This window comes from Pomacea canaliculata, linkage group LG1 (genome assembly GCF_003073045.1).
Source record: "Pomacea canaliculata isolate SZHN2017 linkage group LG1, ASM307304v1, whole genome shotgun sequence".
Taxonomy (NCBI): domain Eukaryota; kingdom Metazoa; phylum Mollusca; class Gastropoda; order Architaenioglossa; family Ampullariidae; genus Pomacea; species Pomacea canaliculata.
The window spans coordinates 37238134-37260869 of record NC_037590.1 but is presented as its reverse complement, the minus strand read 5'-3'; the positions used below and the strand labels follow the sequence as shown (position 1 = coordinate 37260869).

Genomic DNA, 22736 nt, shown 5'->3' with positions numbered 1-22736 from the left:
TGCCAGAGATATAATTATCTAAAACAAACACTAGCAAAGTGCATATAATAGCCATAGATAATGTTTTATTTTGTTACACATAATTATTTATATATTTTTCCACTTTTAATATTAATACAAAACTGTTTTGTCCAAAAGAGGAATGGCCAGACTAAGAGCAATCATTTTTACTTCAAAAAAATTGTTGAACTACCATCCTCTATATCTGGTTACCATCTAATGTGAAAAGCAATAAATAAACTTTGTACAGCAACACATTAGTAAGTAAGACTAGAGCAGGGCAGTCAAGCTAGACCAATTTCAAAATTTTACATATATGCACATGCTCTAGAAAAAGGATAATTTGACAGTTCAACACTATCAATAGTCCACAATGTTTAAATGTTGAGGTACAGCTTGTTAGTGTTGACATTTTCTTTCTTCTATTAATGAACATGCAACACTTGAATATCATCTAGAAAAAAGTGTGTTTGATTCTTGTACCTGGAACAATCTCAAAGCAACCAAACCTTGTAGCAGCTTGTGGTAACAGCATTCAGTTACCTGGTTGTACGCATAAAGAAGACATTAAATGCAATAAAATTTAGGGAGAGGAGGTAGGTTTCACACAAATAAAAAAAGTGTACCGATAAACAAGCAATGAGAACATGCACGTTTCTCAATTCACATTCATACTGATCATCCAAAATGTCTCCAGATGACAATGTTTTCATAATTAAACCAGCCATAGCTGACCATGTTCTCCACTACCTGTGCCATAGTTTATGGAATAGGTAACATGCTAAAATGTACAATGATGCAGTAATATTTTCTGGCCAGTAAAGAGTTCCTCTGCAATATCTTTAGGCAAGAGATCTACACATAATCAGTAAAGTCTTCCATAATATATCGTGAAAGCATTTCTGGGTTATCCATGGAGCTAACCCCATGTCTCCACCCATAGTTCTGGCCACTGGTGGCTGCTCCAGCATTTAGATGCTCCATCACACTTTGTCGGATCCGTTTGATCTTCCGCAGTCGCTCAAGCCAGTTGGATGCAAAAGGTTCATGGTGCTGGGAATGTTGTCGCTGTAGAACCATGGACGCCAGCTGGGAGGGAAAAAAAAAGTCTGATAGTCTGATAGCTTATCATACAACAGCAAGGGGAACAGACAATTTCTGCCTGTTTATACACCCCAGCTGGGAGAAAAAACATCCGATAATCTGCCGCCTACACCTGCACTGTGTCTGTAACTGGGTAACCTACCACACACTTTGTAAAGAGAATAGCTGTAGGATGTTGATACCTTTATTATGGCAACTATTTGCTGGCTCTGAAACCACTGCCTAACAGAGCAAACTAGGCAAACTTTCAGTCAAGTCCTCAACTGGGCCGCTGGATGAGACGATGATGATTTCAGCTGTTAGTGCTGCAACTTGTGTCTCCAAAGTTCTCTTGCTGCACTTTTCCCTTCCCTTTTTATACCCAGTACGAGGGCTAATGTGCTATGGATGCCCGGCCATGCTGGACGATAGCACTGATTGTGGTGCTAGGGTCAGCCTACTGGGAGGGTGGGTGTGGCCCCTCCAATCCCTCTGGGCAGCAAAACTTGACCAACACTCCCATCCACCTGGCCTTCAGGTGGTGTCTAAGGCAGCCTCTACCCATGTCTTCATGGTCATTCACTTTTTTCAACCATAGTTAATGGGTAAATATCGTAAAATTCATGATTAATTTTGCAATTTGGATTACAACTTTTACTGAATCTTCCCTGCCCAGTATTCAAGATTGCATCTGTGACAGGTTAATGGATGCTGTTAACATAGGTACAAAGGATGCTACTCACATTACAGTGCACTGCAATCTGCCGTACTAGCAATGCTAGATTTTTGTCCGATACTATTTTTGGATGAGTGTGTCCAAGGATGTCAGCAATATCTGAAAAATTACCATTGAAAGCAACTAGACTACATTAATCACGAGCATGCATGTACTAAATTACCTAATTGATGGTTGGTTCTTAACATCAGGTTCTATGAGAGACAATTTACAACCAAACTCTTTACACAGATTTTTGTTTAGAATATATGTTTAAATTGTTTGCACTTGAGAACTGTACAGCTAAAGAAAATGGTATGCCATCCAAAATGCATACACACAGAATATTACATTAATGATATACCTGAACATACAGAAAAATGTTACATATTTTATGAAGGACAGGTTTGACAGAGGGTTAGAACTGTGCAGGTGATTATAAAAAAGGGCTTAACTCTCTATATGCAGACCACACATGAAAACACAGTTCAGCAAAGGAATTTAACAGACACAAACTAAAATCATTTATCAGTGTAAATAAACAAATATTTTTGCATAAACAAGGTACCTCAACAAATTTACATTTAAACAGAATCTAAAGAAAAATCAGTCTGACAATTTCAAAAGCGAAAATAACAGCCTGGTATCTCTTGCCCAAGAACGGTGGGCTAGTTGGTTTGAGGTGATTATGAAATAAAATAGGATAGGGATGGTGAGGCAGGAAAACTCCTCCAAGAGAAAACCGCTGATGGCCTGCCCTTCAAGCAGGCATCACATACTGAGTGTCCTGGGAACTCTGGACCTTTTGGTACTGACTACACTGTTTTAAGGGAGTGTTTTAACCATTACACTACTTGACATCCCTCCCCTACTTTCCAAAAGACAGCACCATCAAGAACATTTCTTACTCCTTTGATCCAGGAATTGTAAATACATGACAATGAGAAGGGTAAAGGAATTCTTAAAGCTGTGGTTATAGTAAATGTCCTGTATTCCATTTGCAACAAAGATATGAATGTCATTTGACAGACAGCCCAACACAACTTTTGCTGTCTACACAGAACACTTCAGTGATATGATTAGTAGAGGTCACATCAGAAGACTGCTGACTTTAACAGAAATAATGGCTGCTGTCAGTTCCAGTCTTGGAATAGTAATTGGCTTCAAAGACCTCCCAAGAAAAAGAAGGAAATGAATGGCCTTGCATCAGCCCTAAGCAGACTGCAGCAATCCACAAAACATTCTTACAGAGGATTCCCTATCGTTGCAACAGCCCTGGAAATGAGGCAGCTGAAAAGTTAGCAAAGGAAGACTTGTCCACAAGATACTCCTGGTCAGTTTTACCGAGGTCAGAACAACAATTAAAGCCAAGCAACAGAGAAGATAGCTCCAACAGCTATCCTAGCTACAGCAGTCAAGACAATGAGAGAAAATTAAGTGACCAAGAACAGGTCATTCCACGCTCGGACATCACATGTTCACCAAGTTCCACAATAGAGAGTCCTTTGAGTGCGCCTGCAGTATGGCCATTGAGAGATATTTGAATCTTTGGTACAGTATCTACAACACACAGCAGACTATGTCAGGACTCTGGGAGTCATTGTCTAAGAGTTTGACAAATCAAAAGATGCATCCCAAATCCCATTAAAATCTCAAGCTAATTTGACGGAACAACCCTTATTGAAGTCTTTATTTCTATTAATTCGCACAGTAGTTTAATAAATCCAAAATAATAAAAAAATTCTCAAAGTAATTTTGATGTTGACCACTAGCAATGCTTCTTTAAAGGATGCTGTGCTCACATTTGACAATACAGTAAATGTAAACTTCTACATAAAATGTGAACCACGGTAAAACATTTACTAAAAGCACGAGGACATTCGAAAGAAGTTGCTAATGCACCAGGAAACTAAGCTTGGAAAATAGTTTTCGTAGGCAGAGCTCAACAATTTGGTGTCTGGCCTTGTGGTGCAGGCAGATAACAGCCCATGCCATGCAAAAGCAATCACATAATGACTTGATCATGACAACAAGAAATTATTATTTCTTCATGAAAACTTCAAACTCCAGCCACAACTGCTCCAACTAAAAAAAAAAAAATTCTCATTTAAACTATGATAATTTAACAACATATAAAATGTAATTATGGTGTTCAACAGGTCACTGTCTCTCATTCTGAGGCACTAGATCATCTCCAACATGACAAAACACATCCAAAGGTACTGCATGTCCCTGCCTCTCATAACATAGTGCTTGTGACTGAATGTTAACTCAAGCTCAGCCCTACATGACCAACCATATCTGCAATTTCAAGCAGTGCCACCAAAGAACACCATGTAACATTCACATACCTGCTGATATTGTGTCCACAAAGGATTCTAGGACAAAAGATTAAATCGAAAAAAATGACTTAACAATCCTTATCAACCATAGTGAATTAACGTAAAAATCTGGCATAGCTTTGAAGATGAGAGGGGTTTCAAAAGATAAGTGTTTCGGAAAATGCTATTACTGGTAATGGCAACGCTATTATTTGCCACTCCCAAAGTTTAACCAGCAACTACAATATTTCACTCGTATCCCACCCACTCATGTTTCATTTTACTTTGCATTGCACTGCCTGCATGTAAAGGATGAATGTGATTGACTCCTTTCCAACCACATCTTTGAATGTTGACATTATGCGGTATACACAGAGATAAAAATGTGTGCAGCACTGTTATGTCATTGTCTTGCTTTATCATTTTCCTTGATGAACATTAATGCCGCCATCTGCTGCATCTCATTAAATTCAACTAACAATTGTAGTCCCACGTGCAATTGATTTTGATGGCAATGTCTTTGCAGGTGCTTGCCTCCACAGAGTGCATGATGCAACTTAATAAGCTGTACATATGCTTGAAAATATGCATACACTGCTGAAAAGTACTTTTTGGGTACACACCCTGAATATTGTCTCTGCAAAATGAGGCAGATACATGAGAGGTGTCACAAAAGCTGCAGGATATTATATTGTTTTTCACATTGCCCTGATGAAATTGCAAAATTTTCTATATCATTTACAGTTTCAGCTGAAGACTGTGAAGAGCTACCATCATAAAATTAACTTAAAAGTAAATCCTCTTCATTAAACCAAAAAAAAAAAAAAAAAAAAAAAAAAAGAGAGGTTAAGCGGAGACTGAGAAGTCTAAAGTTTGTAATGCTTACCTTGCTTCGCAATGAGGGTGACTGCATTACTGCCATGGTCCAGGGGACGAATGACAATGTTCACATAATTAAACTGGCCCTATTTACATAAAATAAGCAATGGTCAGCAAAAAATGAGAAGAAAAGCAACTTAGCATATAACAGTAATTTTATGAGGAAATTAATGATATTCAAAGCACTTGATAACTTCTGCGGTATAACTATCCAAGTTTTTCACAACTAAAATACCATCGTGCCTCTTTTTTTTATTTCTTTCATCAAGCTTTAACTATAAAGAAAATTCGACAAAAACAGTTCAAATAGTCTTGAGGTGGGCAATAACTTGCCTTGATTGTGCCTAGTTTGAAATCTTGTTCACCATTATTGTACACGATAGTAACAAAGTCGTTACCAATGTGTAGTTTTTTTGAATTGCAGTTGGGATCCTCTTTTCTGTTAGGCATCAGAGTAGCAATATGGAAAATGACTGCCAAATAAAAAGAAAGTGTCAACAAGACCTGGAGGCTGCAGTTACCCTAAAGAATGTGTATAACAAGGTGACAGTCTTGCCTCCCCCCAAAAAATTGTACATCTTAAACAATCTGTTTTCATGCTTTCCTTGTGTGTTTATAAGTGACATGCATCAAGGGAAGAAAAGTCTTCATGCTGCATCAAAAACTGCATGTTCAACATTGACAGCAAACAGCACCAAAATATCAATATGACTGCAGCTATTATTTTTCAAAAGGCCAAAAACAGTTTCTTGGGATGTGCTGAAACTGAATTTAATCCTTGAAGGTCATACCTTGCATGGACTCATCCTTCCAGGTGCATGCAAACTTGCCATCCATGGGGTAACTCAGGCCACCGAGATAAACTCTTGACTGGTCCACATCCTCCAGCTGGACCAGCTCCCCCAGACCCAGCATGAACTCTGTATACCTTGAGGACCCATGTACATTGGAAAGAATCGCTTTTTCATCGTCTGCCTGAAGGGTAACAAAGACACAAGTATTAGACATGAAGGATGATTGATGGAGGTTTGCATGAGTGGATCGATAATGGGTGAGAAGTTTGAGATAGATAAGGATGGGTGGTATTTTATCGACATAGACACAAATGGACAAGAGAAATTGTAAGCAAAGAATTTATCAAGCTACCTGACCCTCAGCTACATAGATAACCCCAATTTTATGAGTCTCGTGTGGATAAATGTGATCCAACATCATCAGTGCACGTTCAAATGTCTGTAAGGAAAAAAAAAACAGATAACATTTAAAAAGAAGCAACAAACAGCGTCAATTAAAATAGACAATTTAAGACTAAAATACACAGAACTGCTAAGGTACCAAACCACTCCGTCCATACCACACTACTTCAATTCAAAAGTAACCAGTCCTCTCTTCAAACCCACACTTGCCTCACATACGTATGCTACAGGCTAGCTTGTCACAAACTACCCACCTCAGTTTTAGGTAGATGCAGAGGTAAGTCCTGTGAAGTAGTCACTGGATAAGTGTAGTAGAGCTGCAAGAAGATCTGTGCCGGTGTCACCATGCTCTTGCCTACACCACCACCAGCTTTTGCCCCAGAGTCTGCCTCTTTAAACTGATTTGCTTCCGCACGAGTCATGACAGCAATAGTGTGCCCTCGTTTCTTGATATTTTTCAGCTCCATTAACTCATCCTGTGTGGATGAGGAACTTGAGCTGTCAGGTGAAGTCATTGGTAAAGACTTTCGAATGGTGTTTACAACCTGCCTGTGACCAGTGCTTCTGGATGGTGTATGTGGTGCTACAATGACAATGCCTGAGCTCTTTACTTCCTGAAGGGGAGAGGACTCGGGTGGGTTTGTTGGAGTGGTAGGTTCTGATGGAGTATGAGCACTTGCAGATTTTTCTCCACACTTCTCTTCCTGCTTCCTGTCAAATTCCTCTAGCTGTACCTGTAACCTACTACTGCTCATCCTATGTCCCCTCTCACCAACAACACTGCCGGCATAAGCCTGTGCCTCATCACTGCAATAAGCATCCAAATTTTCCTCACCACCTGTTCGGTCAGCAGCACTTCTGTTTTTGTCATGTATATTCTTTTCCTCTTTGCTCTCTAAACTTGCATCTGGGACAAAGTAGCACTCCTTGCCCTCTCCTGAAACCACAGAGGTTGGGGTCGATTTCTCTAGTCCTTCAAAGTTTCCTGCAGCAGACATGACTCGAGATTCTGAGACATCAACTTTAACTGTGACAGCCTCCATGTCAGGCTTGTTTGAATGAGGTGACACAAGGGCTGCTGTCACCCCCAGTGGAGATGTATCATCATAGGAACTGCTTAGAACAGAAGGAGAAGAACTGCTTCTGACCATGGTATCACGGCCTGGAATCTCAATCTCCTTGGAGACAGATGAAGTGGAAACGGCCCCTACTGAAGAATTCTAACAAACACAAAAACAACTATAATGAAGGCTATGTATAAACAACTGAAAAGAGTTGCAAGGATTATCTTATGACTATCAGATTGAATGAGTTACACAAAATAAATGTCGTATTAATGAGATGTTTATTTAGTACAAAAGAAATGAATGAAAAAAAATGACAGCAACACACTCACTTCTTCTCTGAGGTCATTGTCCACTTTGTCTGCTTCTGGGGAAGAAGACCCTGAAATGGTTCAAAAATGAAAAACCAACAATATTTTAACATCATTGATAAATAGAACTCTTTGATAAACAGGAAAAGTTTAACATGTACAAATGCATGCAAACACAAACACAAACACACAATGAAATGTGACAAACAATAACAACACCAGGCTAAAAGCTAAACAAAGCTAAATCACACAGCATGCAGCACTTACGCTTTTCCAAGCCAAAAATATAGGAATGCACCGATTCATATTCTTCCTCCCCAAGGCTTCCGCTGTCCAGTTTGCTTGTGCTGTCAGAATCTGGAGATTTGGAATTGACAGATGTAAACAGATTCATAATATCATGCATGGAAGGGTCACCATGGCCTGCATACTGGGAATACTCGTTCTCGGTGCGCATGACCCATGCAACATTGCCGCTTGGACCACGAATGAGGATTTCTGCCCAGCCTTCACACCAGCAAGGGCAAGGATCTGCTGTGATCACACTTTTCTTTTCTGCCAGGCTTTTCATGCCTAACACACACAAAAAGTGATGGATAATTGGTGTTAGATGTAAAGTGGCTGTCTAGAAGGCAAAGCAAATTTAACATTATATTAAGCCATTGGCATAAATTTTATCAAGTACTTTACAAAATTAAAAAAAAAGAAAATGAGTGGAGTTAAATGTAGTTTTCAAAACTCACCAAGAAGCATGGACTCCAGGGTGTCTGAATCAGCCCCCGAGGTGAGTGAGCTGCCAGTCTGCACCGCAACATCATCATGAGTTTGGTCGCTCAGCAGACTAAGATCATCCCGTGTGCAGCGGGCCAGAACATCATCACCCTTTTTGGATCCTCCAGAACCAAAAACACCAACACTTGAAGACTCTCCATGTATCTCACTGGTGCTGCGATAGAGTATGGCTGATTTATGCCTCCTCCTCTTCTCTTGCCTTATTTTTTGCTTTTCATCCTGAAATAAGAAGACATTTTGGTCCATGGCACAAGCTTCTGAGCAACCTTTATTCCAATGATGCAAACAGAACACCTCGGAACAAAAGAATTTACTGCTGACTTTCTAGAGATTACCTGTGGCTGCTGCAGGGAAGTGAGGCACCTGCTACAGAGACCAGAGTTACTGCTCTTGCTACGATTACCACTGGTGGTAATGGTGACAAGTTTGTTGCCAACAATCCAAGTTTCTGATGGCCCATCCGCAAGCAGAAACTGTGCCATAGCTGACCTGCCCACATGGTATTTGACAAAAAGAAATAGTTACATTCCAGCTGTGATCTAGCTGTTAAAACAATAAATTTTCTTATTTCTTACACGTTTCATCATTTGAGAACTCTTCGTTTTCTATGCTTTCTAACAGATATGTCTAAACTGATCCACACACACACACACCTGCAAGCACAAAAAACAAAAGATAAACACATTAATATTTATGTAACTGAGGAGTCAAATATTAGCATCAATAATGTTTCAATCAAATCCACTAAAAGCAGGAGCATATTAAAGGTAATATTCAGATAATTTTCCATGATACATATGCAACACAGTTTTACCAAGTTTATAACAGCTAATCTCTTCTTAGTGTCATGCATTTCCAATCACTTACCTGTGGTAATTATTAGACATGTTTCCAAATGAGTATCGAGACATCACATCCAGACATGTCTCTCTCAGCTCCTTGTGGAATTGAGACACTTTCTCATCCACTGGTGGCAACACATCCTTCTGAATTGCTGCAGAACTGGACTGAAAACGCCTCCTGCAATCATTCCCAAAAATCATGGTAGCAAACATGGAATATGAAGCAGAATGGTACCAGAAGGTGAGACACATACTTGTACTTACATACAGGAAAGAAAACATAATGCTCTTATTGACCAATTTCACAAACTCAGTAAAGCCAGGCTATTTACCATAATTCTAACTACCTATGACTTAACATGGGAGTGAGCATAGGAAGAGTATTGAGGCTGCATGACCACTATAGTGTCCATCCAGGCCCAGTGTGTTAACTTAAAATCAAACCAGATGTCTGAAATACAATCTTAACCCTTAAGACATATATGCTTACATGTTAAAGCAAACAAAAATGAAATATTTAGAGTAAGTTCTAACCCTAGCCCTGTGTTGATGTGCTGTGTAAAGATGGACAGAAATAATTTGTAACTTAAAATCAAACCGGATGTCTGAAAATACCATTGTTACCCTTACGACATATATGCTTACATGTTAAAGCAAACAAAAAAAGAAATTTGAGAGTAAGTTCTCTTTCTCTGAGATTTACCAAATGACATGACCTTAGGAGATAAAGGATTACAGTAGCTCTTAAAGTGAGTTTAACCATCTTAAAGTTGTCTTAGCATCAAAAGAATTGCGACGAACAAATGTAAAATTCTCTGTAGCGGTAAAAACCTATAGCACAGGCTACATGGACTGGTCAATGCACATCTTTTCTCATGGAAAAGAAGTCTAGTATCACAAAAATTCTTACAAATACATGCTGAATTCTCTGCAGTGGCAAAACTGTAGTACAGGCAACACCGACTGACAAGAGTCACAAGAATTCTGATGAAAAACATAAAATTCTCTGTAGCATAAAAAGCCTGGCACAGGTGATACAGTCAATTGAAGCACGTCTTTCCTCAAGAAAAAAAAGTCTGGAGGCAGAAGAATTCTGACCAAAAAAATGCATAATTCTCTATAATGTGAAAAAGTTGTAACACAGTTGACCCTGCTGAAAAACAGATCTTTTCTTGAGGAAAAGAAGTCTGGTGTCATAAATGCTGTTACAGGGAAGTTGCTCACCTGACTAGTGGAATGATCTGCATGCTAGGCATGTGCTAGCTTGCCGTCAGAAAGACAACCTTTTGATGGTTAAAGAGCTAGTGTAACATGTTATCTCCTATGGTCATTTCATCTGGTACAGTCAAAGAAAAAAATTACCTGAATGAAGTTCCTTCTGATCCTGAACGGTTGCGATGGCTAGAGTCTTGGTTTTGCTGACTAAGCCTCAGGTAGCTGTTCTCTTCAAACAACTGTGTCATGTTGTGGCTCAAACCCTAAAGCAAATAGTTTGTGACCAATCCTAGAAGCTGTCTGATTCTATTCTGGCAACTAACGTGCCTTTACTAAAACTGTTTCCTTTTTGATACCAAAGAAATGAACATTTTAAACTAAAAAATTTTAAACAAGATGTAACATGGGGAAATTTTTAAACATATTTCCCCCACCTCCCCAGCTCGATTTTGGAAAGGCTCTCTCTATGCATGAAAACAAGAATTGTTATAAGAATGCAAACTAAGCACAAAATACAGGGAATGACTGCACATACCCGCTGGATAAATTTGACAAAACCTTTTCGGAAGGGCATGCGGCAACGAATGAACCAGATGGCAATCACATGGTGTGCCAGAGAAACTGTGTAATGGCTGAACCTGTGGAACATGCTGGTATGTCAAATGTGTGAATCTTTCAAAGACTTCATATCTCCTCTGGCATGACACAAAATATCAGCTTTGCAAACATCCATATCAACAACTTGAAGCATTTTTTTTTTTTTAGTGGGAGATTATGGTAAATAGCATATTCTTATATGACTGTAAACTATCAAAAAAATGAGGGAACAAAATAAATCTACTGAATCCTCAGGAATAACAGTAAAAGTCTTATATTTTGAGCAGGGGGGAGGAGAATTGATGTTTTACACCAAGCCACCAACTAAGGCTAAATCACAGCAAGGCAGCCAGCCCTGTAAACAGATGTTACATGCAGAGAAAGAACAGCATGCCTGAGACGAGAGCTGAACCCAAGACAGCCAATCTTCACTGTATTGGTGACAGGTGCTAACTGTTGCCCCACTGGACCGCCCAGATTTTCAGCAGAACAAATAAGCCATTAGTAACTTTGGCATGAATAAATAAAAACTCACTTGAATGGATTGGTGTATGGGAGTGCTATGGCAAATACACTCATATATTCATTTTCGACAAAGTTTGCATACAGTTGTGGTAACCGCACCAAACCTTGTAGCCACAGAAAAAAGGACCAAAAATGCTGTTATAATGAAGTATCACAAGGAATTTAGCCTTTCCTTTTCAATAAGTCACTTTAACACAGTTATTCTGATATTCACAAAACATCTTTAACACTTAATGCACTGCTCTGTGCACTGCCATGTATGGGCATTGCACTCATCAAACTGCTAAAAGCAAAGGAGACAACTGCTTACAGCTGCTTCGGTGTTACATAAACCTTAAAATGACCACTGGTCATTCATCAGACAACAGAATAAGTTAGAGAGCTACTTCCTTATTTCGCAATGATTTTTATTTACAACAGGAGGATAAATATTGAGGAAAGCGAGGGGGGGGGAGAAAAAATCTCACCAGATAGAAAGGCCAGCACTGGGATGGCCATCGCCATGGTGGCAGCAATCTTGGTCAGTGACAAAAGGATTGAAGGCAGAAGCCGCATCATGAGGTCTTGCATCTCAAGAGAGCAGATGCGCAATGTTGTCACACAGACTTTTGCCACACCAGACACTAAACCAAACTCCAGACACTTGACCACTTCATACTGCCAGCAGACAGCAAATAATGATCAATGTCCCACAGTCAAACAAGATGCAATGGGTTTGTTGTTTTTTTGTTAATAATATTCAAATGTATACACTACTTTACTTTTTGTGCAACTTTTTCTAGCATAGGTATGTAACATACAATTAAATAAACTGCCTTATCAAATTAACCCAGAAATTGAAATACCTGTTTGTTTTTATCCAGAAACTGGTGATAGGTTACCATGGCAGCAATGACAGGAAGTAGACAGTTGTCCAAGTCAGACCGCTTAAAGCCCTCAGGCACATTGTGAAGCTGCCTTGGAAAACCTCTAGTCTGACTGCTGATCTGAAACATTACCTGAACACACACACACAAATAGAGCTGCACTTATACAACTGTGTGAATATTTTTTATCATATCTACCTCAATCTTTGGTTCCAATGTATTATCATTGAGTAGCCTGAATCAAGGGGCAAATATACACATAAAGAATTCAACAGAATATAAATAATGAGGAAAAACAATTAATGGTGCTGGATAGGTGGGGGAGAAAATCAACACGTACCATGTGACAGAGCCGTTCGCACAGGTCATAGACTAGTGTGCCCCGAGTAGACAACACTAGGGTTTTGTTCTCTAAAACAGATGGTAGTCTTGCCAACAAAACACTCAACACCTGCCAGTCTGTTTCCTGTCAAAAAATGTGACAAACACTTAAGCACTTTAACCCCTTTCAAACATTAAAAATTAAGCATCTTAGTAATAAATGTACTAATAAGTAGGCCAGAGGATACTTATAAGTCACAAAATCTATTTTCCATTGTAAATGATGTGTATCAACAGATGTTTGTTTCTACTTCTTTCATCCATTCAGTGGACATTTTAAACAGACCCAGATCTGTGATAAGATTTTAAGTGTAATAACAATCAATACTAACCTTCTGTAGGCAGCGAATATAGAGTTCCATTGTCTGAGTGTAGTCAATCATGGTAAACATGTGAGACAGGGACTGGCCGGCAAGAATGGGACTTGTGGGAAACTGGATTGCACTGTCAGAGAAACAAATTCCATATGAACATAATTTTTTAGGTCTATCTGTGGCAATGAAAAATTTAACATAGCAAACATGATGTGACTTAAAATGTCATTTCAAACTGCTTGAGTCACTTCAACACACCAAAAACCATAAAAACCCAAATGCCTTTACAAGAATTACTGGGCTTAAGTGGAAAACCAAACAACATCAGATTATGCGAACATGGACGTAAGACTCACACTTCAACACAAACAGCATACGGACTGTATGTGCAGCCATTACCACCATGGCGGTTAATTAATCCCACTCTGTGCTTACTGTCAGCCCTCAACCGAAGCAGTAGTTCCAGTACCTGCAATATAAATCCATCAGCAAGGTTCTTGAGTCTCCAATTATTTCAAAGAAAACACCACAAGTGAAAACTGATGGAGTTAGGCACCTGAATGATAAACATAAACTGTTTGCTAGTGCACAAACATGAGCAAACTGCAAAATGAAGAATAAAAGACTGCTTACTGCTTTCCGAATAGCTGCAGCTAGTGGAGTGTTGTAGCTGTGATCATACTGTGCCTGCATGTGGCTAATAAGAATTCCATACAGACGTTTGCAATGGGTTGGGGGTGCTGTATACAGCTTATGCTGAAATACACAGTAAATTTAATGTTATAGAAATGGCAATGCCTACATAAACACGGCAGCAAACACTTCAAAGTAATTATATCCAAATAAAGCTTGTTTTAGGAAAGTCTGTAAATTTTTTTAAGTTTTATATTTTACAAGTGAAAATCAGCCAAGATGATACAAAACTTCAAGTTTATGATATACATGTATACAATATATTGATCAAAATCTTAAAAACACCTTAACAACTGAGCCTTTAAAGATGACTGTACAATTTCCCCATCAAATGTAAAGGACTTAAAAAAAAAAAAAAAAACAAAACAAGTATAAGAAGCTACCTCAAAAACCTCTATTAACTGGAGCACAGCAAGTCTGACATCCCCATGATTCTGATCCGGGGTCAACACTCTGATCTCATCCCCCTCTGCTGAGTGATCTATGCTCATTAACAATGGTTTCCGTATCATCTGCAATGCATAAACATCAAATGTAAATCTCAATGAAAAATTAAGTTTTCCTTTAAATTCTTTCTTCGATACTTACCAGACTACCTAAATGAGCCATGAGGTTATAACAGCTCTCTAACAAAACAAACTACTGCCCCTGGTCAGTGGGGCTCCTTGCTGCCAGATGCTCCACTGAATCCAGGTGCTTCTGCACTAGACCACTATAAAATGCTCTGCAAAAGAGAAAATTACAAAACACAAAGTAGGGGCCCCGCAGTTGGGTGAGGGTTTGGTGGTTAAAATTGTCCTGTGCTTTTTCACCAGAAGGGAGGATTGAACAGGGCAGACTGCGAGTAGCAGTCGGCCAGCACTCTTGCTCCCAGTTGGTGCCTGGATGGGTAAGGCAAAGCTGAGGATTCTTCGGCAGGTCTGTTGATATTATCACCTCCGGTAAACCAAAATTTTGCTTAGTCTGAAATGACGGCATGAAGTCTCTTGACTTGATGACAGCTAAAATGTAGCGATTCCTTGCATCCATCACATAGACTGATTTTGATGACTCACTCACTTGTCCTGACACAGCATTTGACTCCCTGAGAGTGGCAAGGTATCTGACTGATGAAGGGCTGAGTGGCAAGGGCCGGGTTCTTCATCTAAGAGGTGCATTGTGAGAAGTGGTTTCAGTGCAAGTTCCTCCACTGCTGTCACCTTTCTATCAACTGTACCAATTTGCATTTTTCAAGTGGCTCTCTTATCCATCAAAAACTGACTCTCTCTCTGTGGTACTTTCATGTCTCCTTGTTGCTATGTGTGACGTCATTATTAATTTCATGGCTAATGCACTGAGCTGAATGGTAAAAGTATATCATGTCATCAATAAACATTTACAACAAAGAAGTATCCACTAAGGAAATAAAAAAAAATATAGATAATGCAGAAAATAATGATTTTAAGTACAAAACATTTTAAGTCAAAATAGCAGATCAACATTCTGACTGAAGGACATTTCTTGTGGAAATAGAGAGGAGTTCTGCTTATACAGAGTCAAATCTTTTTCCTATTTGAAATCAGGGTAGCGAATTGTACAAAACCTCGTGTGCATCAAAATCGCTGACATCAATACACCCTACTGGAGAGGAGATAGCTAATGAGCACGAGCCTATGAACTTTGTTCTCCTTGGCTGCTAAAATCAGACAGGCAAGTGAACCATTTCACTTAAAAATAAAAATATGTTTATGTTAACATGCAGACATTTGTATGGATGTCACACAATCTGCCTGTAGCACAAGCATAACTAAAGACAGAATCCCAGACAAGCTTACCTTTTCTATGATGTTGATGAGATCAAAAAACTCATCCCGGGAACAACCCTGAGCAAGGATTAGAAGAATTTCTGCTGCTATGACACGTACCTTTACATCAGGGTCCATATCAATGTGTGAGAAAAATGGGATGACGAGTTTGTCAATGAGGTCTGCCTAGAAAAACAACAGAATACATAACTCTAACAGTAATAATCTAACTCACCACCATTATGTTCCACTCATAATAAAGTTCATGCACATGGAACAGAGAGGTCACTATATAACTGATATGCTTATGATTATAAACTTATGATTTACAAATTTAAACAATAGACAGTTACATTCTACACATATTTAGACTTGCAAAAATCCATCCATACCTCATACACATGTTTATTAAGGCTCAAAACAAATGACAGCATGTCCAAGGCCTTCTTTCGCACTTCAGTTCTTGTTTCATGTCTGCAAATCAAATGTTGGAAGAAGTGTAAGTTAATCAGGTTTACAAGATTTTGCTTCGTTAGAAAATGCATTCTGCTTTCTCACTTTTCCCATAATCGTGTTAAGGGCTGAAGAAAAAAAGATCACAGTTCTACTCAGTTCTGCTAACTGGGAAAATAGAAGTTGAGCCACATGACCATAAGATTTTAAAAGAAAGCCATAAGAAGCACACCTGAAAAATTTATCTAGCAGCTGGTGAAGATTCTGGATCCACTTGTCTTGGCCTGGATGAATATCTTTCATGTGGTGATCAATGAGTTTACACACAGATTCTGTCTGGTGTACACAGATGCAATGGAGCAAAGTATTAGATGTATTTTATAAATTTCATGTGTAAGAACTCATCATAATACACTCACAAAGCGTCGTAAACCCTTAATTTTAATACTTCAATCAATAATGTGGTTGTCTATTTGTATTTGCATAATCTGACTTTAAAGGATGACTTCCTCTGTCCAGCAGGAAAGATGGATTCAATCTGGCAGAGGGAGGTAAGGATAATTGTCGAGAATGACTGAGCTTTAGAGTCACCAGCACTGTGGGTTCCTTTCCTAATTTCTTTGGATTGAACCATTCTTTCAAAGTTTGGCCTTTGTGTAAGGCATAGTAACTTACCCCTACTCACTTTTGTACAGTCTATTTCTTTCTCTATAATGAAGCACACATTGTAAGATTTGGTTTTCTTTATGGACACTACATGATCAGCTTGTACATTTACAAGTCCATCCCTACCGGCCGTTTGCTACCACAGCTCTCCACTATGACAAAAATTCGTTCAGCAGGTCCCAGGAAATGGCCCATCTGGTGGAGATGTTCTATTTCAGTAAGCATATTATGAACTTCTGAGCTTATTCGTGGATCCATAGAGGGAATTGTCTGCAAGTAAAAGATGGAAATAATGTGAAAATTCAGCACATAATGTCTTGCTCAATCAAAATTACTGTTTTGCGATCAATGCAATCTGCTATCAATGTATTTGACTTCCATCTCCCCACCAAACATTAAATTTTCCATTCTATATATATATATCACTTTCTTAAACCACATTCAGTACATTTGTAATGCCATGAAACTATATTTAACTCACCTCTGTCTGATGAATCAGTCTTTGTGTGATATTAAAGACAGTTTCCCATGTGATGTGTGTCAGGTCTTTTCCATACTTGTTGATCAAACGACTTATGCTCAATGATACCTCATATGACACACTGGAATTACTGTATGTAAGAACCTGTGGTAGTAAAACCAAAAGTGAGTCAAAAAATTTAATTATAATATTATGTACTTATAAAATTTATTAGAAAAATATTCTCTGAAGTCATGGTAAAGCACAGTTTTCGCATAGCTTAGCCACTTTTTTAATGACACAAATACATGAAGGAGGAAAAGTGGTCACCAAGCCAGCCTATGATCTTGTACTTCTGGTAAAGATACATCTCTTTAAACTCACCTCAAGAAAGGAAGGTAGAACAGCTGATGAAAGGTCTTTCAGACTAGCCACTCTTCGTGAGCCCCAAAGAGCCATTCCAGTAAAGAAGACTGCACCACGCAGCAGGATGAAGTCCACTGGCTGTTGTCTGCAAGTCAAAGTACAGAAAGAAATATAATTAGCATTTTACAGAATTCATCTGAAAGTACATCCCCCCTCCCCAAAAAGTCTGTCTTGAAGACAAAATGACCTACAGAAGCAAGTATTTTTTTCGGTTTCATTTCAGTTTGACTTTTGATAAGAAGCTATGTATACAACATGCTACAAAAGCATCGGTCACATAAATCTTTCTGCTCACTTGTCTTGCATCATGCAGCACATTGTGTGGATAGTCTTGCACCCAAGATGTGTCCCAAGGAGTTTCTTCATAAGCTGCAGACATCAATGGTTAAAGAAGACACATTTAAACCTTCTTTCTTTTATGACTGGAACTACGATATGGATAGGAGCATTTGCAGTCAGGATTACAGGTTTTAAAATGAACTGTGCAATATATTTTTAATCATCAAGAGCACCTTGAGCTTGCCCATAGGGCTGGGATATGGCTCTATATAAGTTAACTTTATTATTATCATAAAATAACAGCATGAGACATATTCAGAAATTAAAGTTATTTTTAAATAAAAATATTTTTTTAAATTGCTTGCTTGAATGACAGTTCAGACTCACAGGCTAAAATGCATTCAGGAAAATACGGACAAAATGCAAACTACAAAATGCGCTTGCTTTGCTTACAAAGGCATTTTAAAGAAAAACTTTTATGTCTTACTTCCCAGCTCTCTTCACAGAAACGAGGCTTACTGACCATGTGGCAGAGAGCAGCCACAAAGTAATGCAGCGAATCAGGAGGCAGGTAACTGTAGCAGATGACTGCATCTAGCACTTGCTGGCACAGCTGAATGTCAAGCACATGCTTTAAAATCTTATTAAAATTAAGTTTTCAGCAGAAGGATAAGGAAAAGCCCATAAAGTATGAAAGTAAATATCTCTTTAAGTACTCTTTCACTATGATCATGGAGGCATGGTGACATAAACAAAACACAAAAAGATACTTGAAAGCTCACCACTCTAAATATTAGAATCACACCCTGCATTATATTCTGTGATGTAACAGTGAGCAGTGTAACATAATAGTGTAACTGACCATCCATCACTTCTATGACACAGTAAAAATAAGATTCTCGATTAAAGATCTTTACAGTTACCTTCATGTCTTCATCTGATCGAGTTCTGTTTTGAATCATGCATGTCTGTCTGCAAAACAAAGAGATAAGGTATTGTAGAGGTACTGTTTGCATTACTGTATAGACTTCCCACTAACGTACTGAAACTGCATTGCATCTAATACATGCAACAAAGTTTTTAAGAAGGAAAAAAATCTCTTCTTTCATATCTTATTATTGTGGAAATGAAAAGAACCAAACTAGTGATTGGAACTGACTGATGCTGTCAACTCACTGAACTAGCCCAGACAAAATATCCTCATCAATATAAGCTGCATTAAACTTGATGATGTTGATGACAATCAACAGAAAATCTGTGATGAAACCTGCTGTCAAAGCATCAGGCATGAGTTTCAACAGGAAAGGACCTGCAGATAGAAAAAAAAATATTCAACTGATACAGCATAGTTGCAGTCTGCACACTGGATAGGTGAATAATATAAAGAATGAAATTAATGTCACACTAAATGTCTCACAAGCAAGGGTGCTCTTGTACCATCTTCATAATAAACAACAAAGTTTGGAAAAAAACAGACAAGATAAATAATTTCTTGTCAAAATTAATTATTGTATAATACTTCTTCAAAGGAACAGCTGTGTTTTCATTTTAAATTTATTGAAATTTTCAATAATTAATAAACATTAGAAAACATTACATGGAAAATATATTTATAAGATCATAAAAATAAAACAATAAAGATAACATTTAATGTCCAGTTACATTGTATCTTCATGACAAACTGACTTCTTAACACTTGCAAAATTAAAGAAATGGTACTGTAGCTAAATATACTAAATATAATAAGGAATTTAATTATTACTTCTCAATAGTTGCAACTCACCTGCCCTGTCCTCAAAATCATAGATGTTTTTTCCATTTTCACTAAGTCCCTTAAAAAGCTCAAGTCTGTACAGTAAAAAAAGAAAAATTACTGTACAAACAATATAAACATTCAAATACACATAGTTTCAGTGAATTTTTAATTTAAAAGTCAAATTCTAAAGTGTACAGCACTAGCTCACGGACTGGTGGAATAACCTGTTCAAAAAGTATCACAACAGTTAGCATGTGTTTTTTAAATTTTTTACCTAGTGTTATTTACCTTATCCTCAAGTCTTCAGGTTTCTCGAGATTCTCAATTACATTGAAGAAGACACCCCTAAGCATTCCTAAAGTCTTCAGCTGTTGTTTAAAACAGAAAAAACGAAAAAAAATTATTAACAAGAACTGGATCTAAAAAGCACAAATGATGTGAGACTTAAAGAGATAACTGATACAAATTCAGACCCTAGGAGATCTCTTGACAAATCAATATTTGATTATTCATAACAAAAGCAATTAATATCTGGCTACCATTATACTTATATCAGGGAAGAAATTATAGAACATACTCTTCTAAAAAAAAAACCTAAATAAACACTAACAGTCTGTTTTGCTCACCTCCAGGCATTATACATAACCAGAACTGCTCACTTTCAAAAATGTAATACAGATTGCCCATTTTCAATGTGGCATATTAACAACCTACGCTATGCAATGTAAAGAAAAAATTTTTAGGAAGTCATGTAAACCAGAAATGTAGGAGCTTTTAAATTTGTTCATTCCCAGCATGTTTGTTTTATTACTTCAGAAGAGCACATTTAATGGCAATGCTAAAAAAAGTGCAACTTGTCAGAAGACTTACAGAGTTCAACATTTGTATTGCATACCTGTCCTTCAATTAACGAGAGGAGAAAATTTAAAACCAGCTGCCTGCTCTCCATATCCATCTCTGGCTCCACAAGGTCTTTGGTAGCCATCCAAAGAGCTTCAGTGCCCCACTCAAAAAAGAAAAAAAGAGAGAGAAAAATCTGTAGTGACATACACTATAGAGATTTATAAACTCCATTATTTAATTCGTCAGCTTTAAATCTTATCAGAATCAGCATAAATCCAGAGTCTAGCAATTTCATTATTAAAATAGAAAAAAACAACTAAACATACTTAGCCTATTCTAGTTATGTACATTCCATAAATAGTATCATAAGATACACTGGTATACACTCACATTACATATACATGATCAGGATCTTCATTCACACATCAAGGTCTTTTCTTACCTGTTCTAGTTGTCTGGACTTGACCTGATCACTTAATGCTTTGATATTACGCTTGCGATTGTTTGCTGGACATTCCTGACCAATATCCTGTGATCAATTTTTTTTTTAAATGTCAGAACTTTATGTATATTGGTGTATGCACATGTGCATGTGCCTGCATAAAGGTACAAGATAAAACGAATACAACATTGACAATAAAAGATGATATCAAAACACTCATATAAATGAACACGACACCATGCTGACACCAAAGGCAGCAGGGTGAAGCTAGGGAACTTTGGTGCTTGAATAATGGTATTGGATGTGACTCTTCTGAATACAAGGGAGTGGAACTACATGATGGAAGTAAGACAGAACAGAGGGGAGAGAGAATTGCCATTAATGAACTGGCTTTAATGACAGGGGTATTTAGTGACAGGGGTATTTTGGCTTTGTAAGCCTAGGTCTTCCTGCAGTGCAATGTACCTGACATACCTTACAGTGGGTACCTTGTCCAGTCGATAATGGTGATCAAATCTCACCTAATGATCAAATCTCACCTACGTTGTAAACTCTGCCCTACTTTAAGAAGGTAAGGTTCTAGGTGTTATGTTTGCCTTTCAATAATGCATTTGTTCTAAAACACCTTGTGTCCATAACACCAGCCTATATGTATATGCTTTCTGAACATCTATGCACCTTCATATGGTTGTCCAATTAATCACATCACAGTAATGTCATCTTACATCACTGTCTGAAAGGGACTACATAAGGCTACCAATCTTTCAAGAAGAGAAAACTAAATTTAAGATGATTCATACATCTGAATTTAACATCACAAGAAAAAAACTGGTGTCTAAATATTGTTTGTGAAATGTTGACTGCATAACTTGTCTTGTGGATATCTGTATCAAAGTGTAAAACCATGAAAATCCAGGGGGGGAGGAGATCGAGAGAGCTTTTAAAACAAGGATGAAATGTTAATATCATGATAGGGTGAAAGAAGAAGATAAATGCACATTTTCATTATAAACAAGCTAGCGAGTTAAATAAAGTGTCAAAAACTGAACAGTTGTCTAGACTCTAGAATATAGTAGTAGTGACTGGCTATAATTGCCTAGGCCTCATGGGCTATTTAACATCCCTTCTTTAAATCACCTGAAAGCTGAATGTAGTGTATTTTTAAGTACGTCATTACGGCTTTTGTTGCCGCTATGCTTATATCTAGGGTTTTACTTAATTTATTTACGTATATGGTATTATTAAGACAGTTACCTTCAAAATCTGTGGGGTTATCATGAGGTCTTTTGACGAAGATTTTGGAATATTTTGTAACGCATTCTTATTTCGTCTGAAAAATCCCATGAACTTTTCTTTTAAATTTTCTTCGGGCTTTGGTGGAGGCCTTCCTGACATTCTGGAAATAAATGCGCGAGTTTCTGCGACATTAAATGGTTCATTCACAAGCTTGCAGACGAAAACTGAAGCAACGAATCATTCGCTTCTGCTGTGCCTTCCATCACAGGGGACTGAACTCACGGCGACAGTTCTGCTCGTACTCGTATTACACGTCTGCGAGTTGATCTTGATAGTCTGTGTCAACTCCGGCACGCTGTGATCTAGCAGTCATTTGAGCGCTTAATCATAGCAAATTGTAAACAGATAAAAATTATATTTTTCATTGAAACAGCTACAACATTCAGATCGTAATGAGCTGCATGACAACAATTAAATCACGGATAATCGTGTACATGTTACTTCTAGTCTTTGCTTCTGAGACCAAAGGTGGTGCATGAAAGAATAAATTATAACTTCTTCTTGTGTTTGGGGGTATTATAAAGTTTTAGATGAAAG

General features: G+C 37.9%; 1 protein-coding gene across 4 annotated transcripts; it reads right to left on the bottom strand.

Annotated features, from left to right (window-relative positions):
* Positions 1-39: 39 nt before the first annotated feature.
* On the bottom strand, positions 40-22683 carry LOC112558522 (tuberin-like). 4 transcript variants are annotated; one of them, XM_025229021.1, is made up of 38 exons: positions 22158-22683; positions 20904-20990; positions 20514-20624; positions 19907-19986; positions 19646-19710; positions 19039-19171; positions 18786-18834; positions 18350-18475; positions 17879-17952; positions 17542-17668; positions 17179-17322; positions 16824-16967; positions 16264-16367; positions 15971-16052; positions 15609-15764; positions 14178-14306; positions 13735-13857; positions 13458-13570; positions 13120-13231; positions 12747-12872; positions 12386-12538; positions 12008-12197; positions 11551-11644; positions 10954-11056; positions 10566-10681; positions 9229-9381; positions 8697-8850; positions 8313-8580; positions 7837-8142; positions 7591-7640; positions 6449-7414; positions 6145-6231; positions 5790-5973; positions 5332-5471; positions 5006-5084; positions 4150-4176; positions 1827-1918; positions 40-1089 (listed from the first exon to the last, which is right to left on the bottom strand). In XM_025229021.1, exons 1-38 carry the CDS (start codon positions 22296-22298, stop codon positions 856-858), a joined length of 5622 nt encoding a protein of 1873 aa, XP_025084806.1. In that variant the 5' UTR covers positions 22299-22683; the 3' UTR covers positions 40-855. The 4 variants fall into 4 exon arrangements, 2 of the variants coding, with proteins under 2 accessions (XP_025084806.1, XP_025084814.1); XM_025229029.1 differs by lacking the exon at positions 4150-4176; XR_003098187.1 differs by lacking the exon at positions 40-1089 and having other exon boundaries at positions 1883-1918; positions 5397-5471.
* Between the last annotated feature and the right edge of the window lie 53 nt (positions 22684-22736).

Excerpts from the sequence above, each read along its gene's own strand:
- LOC112558522 (XM_025229021.1), bottom strand. The coding sequence starts at position 22,298 with ATGTCAGGAAGGCCTCCACCAAAGCCCGAAGAAAATTTAAAAGAAAAG. Across the intron at positions 17,669-17,878 it reads TGCTGCATGATGCAAGACAA|ACAACAGCCAGTGGACTTCA; the intron begins GTGAGCAGAAAG and ends TTTGACTTGCAG. Across the intron at positions 13,571-13,734 it reads CTGCAGCTATTCGGAAAGCA|GTACTGGAACTACTGCTTCG; the intron begins GTAAGCAGTCTT and ends TTTATATTGCAG.